Source organism: Amphibalanus amphitrite, unplaced genomic scaffold, assembly GCF_019059575.1.
Source record: "Amphibalanus amphitrite isolate SeventyFive unplaced genomic scaffold, NRLGWU_Aamphi_draft 001070F_arrow, whole genome shotgun sequence".
Lineage (NCBI taxonomy): Eukaryota > Metazoa > Arthropoda > Thecostraca > Balanomorpha > Balanidae > Amphibalanus > Amphibalanus amphitrite.
The window spans coordinates 241,443-247,442 of NW_024882564.1; the positions used below are offsets into that span (position 1 = coordinate 241,443).

The following is a 6,000-nucleotide window of genomic DNA, read 5'->3' on the forward strand; positions in this document are numbered from 1 at the left end:
TATCATTATCTATCGAGTGCCCTTCCCGGCTTGGCATCCCGTGACGCCTTTTTTTCGTCGCCCGATTGGTGCGTCTGCTGTCGAGCCGTGCGGGCCGGGCCGCCTCGAGGCGGGGCTTCTAACTATAGCTGGCGTGGCGGGGAGGCCGCCGGGCGTCCACGCGGCGGGCCCGTGCCCACCGGGTCGGCCCGCCGCCAGCCACACTGAGCGCGACACCCCGTCCACGGCTAACGGCGCCGCCGCCGACCCGGCCGCGCTGTATGCAGATCGCAGCGGCTGCAACACTTGTAAATGTGTACCACCACGGGCAGCTGTCGGGTCCATGTGCGCGATTTAAATGAGCCGGGGACACAGCGTAGAGGGGCACCTCCACTGGGAAGGGAAAAGTGCCGGGCCGGCGCGGCGCGCTGCGGCAGCCAGAGCGGACGGCACGTGGCGGAGTCACCGGCTCGGAACGGGATGGGCTCGGACGGCAGTAGCCGAGCGGCTGCACAGGTAGTGTGGCTGCAGCGCACTACTCCAGCATGACTGCAGAGCGATGGTAGAAGGCTGTGTCGGTCAACATAGTACCTGTACATATAAATAAAGTGCAAGTGCTGTCACCGTGGTCAGTAAACTTTGTGCGTGCCATGTATTTGAAGGTACTCAATTTATCGGCCCAATGCAGCATTTTCATCTCCCTTGTTTAGCGTACGCTACCTTATCAGCAACAAGACAAAATAAAAACAGAGCAATTACACCGCGCCAATCGTAATGTATTCTACAATCATCCTCCTTTACACAGAAATACCTCCAAATAACACACTTTTCACTGCCAAGAGAAAAACCCTATATGCCTTAAAAAAGCAGAGACATTCGCGTTGACAGACTCTCCGTCGTGGAAATCCCATCGTGCCACATCCGTAAAATAAACTAGTCTGGCAGCGTAGAACGTCACTGCGTAACAGAAACCCTCATTGTGTCACAGGGACCGTCACTGCGTCACAGGAAGCATCACTGAGCCACAGAAACGGTCACTATGTCACACAGACCGTCACTGTTATCAAGACGGTTACTGGGTCGGAGGGACCGTCACTGCATCACAGAGACCGTCACTGCATCCACCAGCGACATTTATAACAACACAGCGCGCTGTCGCAGCGGCCGCCACCTGAGCACCTCTGGTCGCTCGCACCTACCTACCTGCCGGTGCAGCGGCCGTCCTACTTGGTCACCTGGTGCATGGCGTGCGCCAGGTAGTCGACGTTGCCGGAAGTGACGCCGGCCATGGAGATGCGGCCGTCCTTGGTCAGGTAGACGCTGAACTCGCTCGTCAGCCGCCCCACCTGGTCCGGCTTCATGCCCGTGAAACAGAACATGCCGATCTGGTCGGTGATGTGCTGCCAGTTGCGCGTGCTGCCCTCGCGCGCCAGACCGTCGCGCAGCTTGGTGCGCATGCCGATGATGCGGTCGGCCATGAGTTTGACGTCGCCCAGCCACTGCTGCTTCAGCGCCGGCGTGCCCAGGATCTTGCTGACGATGCGCGCGCCGTGGATGGGCGGGTTGGAGTACATCGGCCGGATGAGAATCTTCACCTGGGACATGACCCGCGCCGCCTCCTCCTTGTCCGAGCAGATCAGGCTGAAGGCGCCGGCACGCTCGCCGTACAGGCCCATGTTCTTGGCGAACGACTGCGACAGCGCGATGCAGTGGCCATCGTTAAGGAACTGGCGCACGGCCTGTGCGTCCCGTTCGCAGTCGCCCGACGCGAAGCCCTGGTACGCCATGTCAAAGTAGGGGAAGATGTTCTTTTTGTGGATGAGGCTGGACATCTCCTTCCACTGCTCGGGCCGCGGGTCGACTCCGGTCGGGTTGTGCGCGCAGGCGTGCAGCATGATGAGTGAGCGCTCCGGCATCTTGGCGATGTCCTGCATGGCGCCCTCGAAGTCGAAGCCACACGTGCTGGGGTCGTAGTAGCGGTAATGCTGCACCTCCATGCCGGCGTGTTTGAAGATGGGAATGTGGTTACCCCACGTAGGGGTGGGCAGCCACACGACCTTGGGGCCGGTGAAGAACTTTGAGAAGAACTCGGCGCCGACGCGCAGCGAGCCCGTGCCCGAGATGCACTGGGTAGTGACGTTGAGCCCGTCCTGCACCCAGCGGTTGCCCTCGCCCAGCGCCAGGTTGGCGGCCATGGTGCAGAAGTCGGGCAGGCCCGTGATGCCGGCGTACTCCTTGTCCATCATGGCCTCCACCAGCTCCTTCTCGGCGGTGCGCACGCTCGGCAACACAAACGGCTTGCCGTTATCGTCCCGGTAGGCGCCGACGCCCAGGTTGATCTTGTTTGGGTTGGTGTCGCGCTTAAAGGCCTCCGTGACGCCGAGGATGGCGTCCGGCGGCCCCATCTCGACGTTACTCCACCAGGAGCTGCATCGCGCCGCCGCCGGCGTCGCCACGCTCCGCAGGCTCAGGCCCAGTCGGCGAGACGAGTTGAGCAGGGCCATGGTCTAACTCCGGCGGCACCAGGGACGGCCTGTAAAACAACAGCCAGCCCATCATATTGTATAACTCCAAACCAGCTATCCATTCATATGATCTGTTCAATCATTTGCTCAGCAATCAACCCACGCGCCCAAAAGGGAGCTACTCTCCCCTTGTTTTCAGCAGTATCTGGCAAATTTCCAGCACCACTTCCCCCATCCATTCCACACATGCTAACCGAAAACCATTCAGAGGACAGAGCCTGTGACTGGTCAGCCCGAAATGAAGTAAAAGTGACGTCTTATTCTGCAATGTTCACCCTCGCCGGCACAGGGGGTTGATGCAGCCCCCCCCCCCCACTAAGGTTTCTCGCAAATATCTCGCGTAAAAAGCGGCCGAGCGCAACGAAACTTTCAGTACCCTCGCGTTGATCTATTTTACACCTACCCTGAAAATTTCATGATCCTGACCCAAATGATCTTTGACCTGTGACCTACTTTTCGAGACCATGTTTGGCCGGAATCGCGATTCGGAGTATGTCGGCTCGCATTAGCCGCGCGTTTGCAGTCTTTTCGTGGTTTCAAGCGTTCAAACATGTGATTTGATGATGCCCCATGCATTAGGGTGGATGCCAAGGTCACCTGAAGGTCAGGTCAGGTCACTGAACTTTGATGACCTCGGTTGACTTTTTCGAGTTTTACATGTTGCTAGGCTAGTTTTTGGAGCTGAATTCGAATTTAGCAACCACATGAACATTTAGGAAGTAGTTTTGGTGCCTTCGTAACATGCAACAAAGCTGTCAGAGGCGGTTGACACGCACTGCGAATACCCGACAGGACCCCTACTGGTTGACCTGACCTGACCTGACCTGACCTGACCCGACCTGGCCTAAATGCATAAATACATCATTTGTGATCAAAACTAACATGACATTCGCGATCAGCACCCCGAAAAATCTCATGGCAACCACAAATTACGACGTTCTAACAGGTCCCGATTTTCCCGACTTTTGGGTCATTGACCTGACCTGGAAGGTCAACCGATGACCTAGAACCTTAAAATTGGGTACCATCGGCTTCCTCTCATCAGGGCAACACGCTCGTTTTTTCCGCAAACCTCTAGCTTGATCAGGGGCGAGACGGCAAGGGGAGGGTCCAACGGAACCCCCCCCCCCCCCTTATACGTTCGCGGCTGGCAAAACACCAATACGGGCGAGGGTTAACCGTATAACTGATTTCCTAGAAGTTATTTTGTGTAGTGTGACTGAGGACTGCGGGGCCCGAGTCGCGGAGTCGGTCAGAGTTGAAGTTCTGGCCAGAGTCGGAGCTGGAGTCACCGAAATTTGTCAATATGGGTGGAACAAGGCATCCAAATGAAAATAATTTTCCACCCCGACCTCCAACTTTCAAGAGAAATTTACCACACATGAAAGAGCATCTGCTCGCATGATCGCATCATATTCTACCATTGTACAGAAAAGTGTGCAATCTTTCCTTCTTCTGTTCTTTATATTCGGGGGAAGGGGGGGGGGCGCTAATCTTATCAAGAACATACCACCCTCACAGTGTACCAAAATCATATTTTTGCTTGGGTGTCAGAGGGGAAAATTGCTGACCAAAAAAAAAAGAAGAGTGAAAAGTTGTCGGTCAGGTAAGGCCCAAAAAGAGTGGGAAAATGATCAAAAACATTAATCTTTCTACAATTGTGACAGATGTAAAACAATCATTCCCGCAATTGCTCCTTCTCGGTGGAATTGGGAGTGGAAAATTGGGCTTGAAAACTGGAGGTGAGAGTGGAAAATGATTTGCATTTCGATGTCGTTTCTCACCCACATCTACAAATTTTGGGACACTGCACCCTCATCCCTTTTTTGGTGAGGAATTTTCCCCTCTAACACTGAAGCATTAATATAATTTTGTGACACTGCACCGAAATCGTTTTCTGGAGTCACAGACTTCGACTCCGAAGTCGGAGTCGATGCTCTTTCTGAACCGAGCGACATCACTTTCATGCCAATTCATTAACTTTTTTGAAGGTGGGAGGGTCCCATTAATGTTAAACTTAACCCTCGCCGGACCTATTGGTTTTCTACCAGGGACGTATCCGGGGGGGGGGGGCGACGGGGACGGTCGCCCCTCCCTGGGCCCGTTAGGGCTTAGGCAGCCCGAAAGCGGGTTGGAGGAGCCCGCTTTTGGCCTATCCAGGGACAGTTTGGGGCCGGCAGAACCAAAAAGCGGAAGGGCCTGTTCAGAAGGATTTGTTCGAGCCTTCGGGTTCAGTGATGTGCCGGGCCATAAACGGGTTCGTAACTGGGTCCTTCGGCCCCACTTTTGGGCAGAGCGAGGGCAATTTGGAGCCCGGCAGGGCCCCAAAAGCGGAAGGATCCGTTCAGAAGTCAAGCCTTCGGGCTTAAGGAAGGGCCCCTATCAGGGCTGCGGAGTCGGAGTTGGTTTTTGAAAGCCGGAGTCGGAGTCGGAGTCGCCGTAAATCCATCGACTCCGCAGCCCTGAGCCCTGTTCGGGTCCGCGCAAAATATTTTGCTGAGTGTGAAGTCACACATGCGATGATGTCAGCCGCCTGGCTGCGCCCATGCTCCGCCCCCTCTCCGTCGGCCCGCAAAGCCGAGGGCCACGCGACACGCGGCGAACCGTGACGCGGATGGACTGGTGTGTTTCGCTCAATGACTGAGTAAAATGCGCTCAAATGTGGTTAATAGCAATGTGCCACTGAAAAGAAAGATAATGATACCAAAATAACACCATATTAACCACTTACAATAAGAAATATATGAGGGTAAACTTTAATCCGCGCCACTTTCGCCTCCTGCAGCTACTACTTTCTTCTTGCGCAAAACTGAAAGATTTTGCGCGAGCCTACGTCACACGTGTGACGTCATACGCCGAAGGGCGGAGCTTGGCACCCGAGAGACCCCAACTGCGCATGCGTGGTGCAAAATTTTGCAATAGGATGCGCTGCCCGAACAGGACCCTGGCCCCTATGGCCTAATTCGGAGGGGCTAAAGCATTAGAATGCCCCCTCTGAATGTGTGACGTCAGCGCAGATCTAACGATTTTAGATCTTTTGCCAAAACGTTTGGAAGCACGCGTTTTTTTAGACTTGTTTTTAGACTTTTACTTTTGTTTACTTTTTGGGATCCCCGCTGTTCCTAGCGACTTTATTTGGAAGCAATAGTTTGGCAGCTGAAAGTGCGGCACTTGTTGCGCGCAAAGCAGCATGTACCACCGCGTGCTACGGAACGTTTTAGTCAAACATTTAAAAATCGTTAGATCTGCGCTGACGTCACACATTCAGAGGGGTATTCAAAAGCATTAGCCCCTCTGAATCCAAATGCCGCAATTTTGAAATTCAATATTTCCGATTTAAGGCATTTCTCGATGTTGTGAGTGCCGAAACCGGTAATTGTGAGCCAGGGACCCCAATTTGGCTATCTCAACTCAAATCTAATGTTAAGGTGGGAAGTTAAGAGGAATGTATTTCAAGCTTGATTTTCCAGCCTTTCAACTTTTCAGTCTAAATTTT

At 54.1% G+C, this 6,000-nt stretch overlaps 1 protein-coding gene across 1 annotated transcript; it reads right to left on the minus strand.

Moving 5' to 3' along the window:
* Positions 1-734: 734 nt before the first annotated feature.
* On the minus strand, positions 735-2,563 carry LOC122369772 (aspartate aminotransferase, mitochondrial-like). Its single transcript, XM_043344736.1, has one exon. It carries the CDS (start codon positions 2,481-2,483, stop codon positions 1,203-1,205), a length of 1,281 nt encoding a protein of 426 aa, XP_043200671.1. The 5' UTR covers positions 2,484-2,563; the 3' UTR covers positions 735-1,202.
* Positions 2,564-6,000: the final 3,437 nt, after the last annotated feature.

Coding starts and splice junctions, on each gene's coding strand:
- LOC122369772 (XM_043344736.1), bottom strand. CDS start 2,483: ATGGCCCTGCTCAACTCGTCTCGCCGACTGGGCCTGAGCCTGCGGAGC.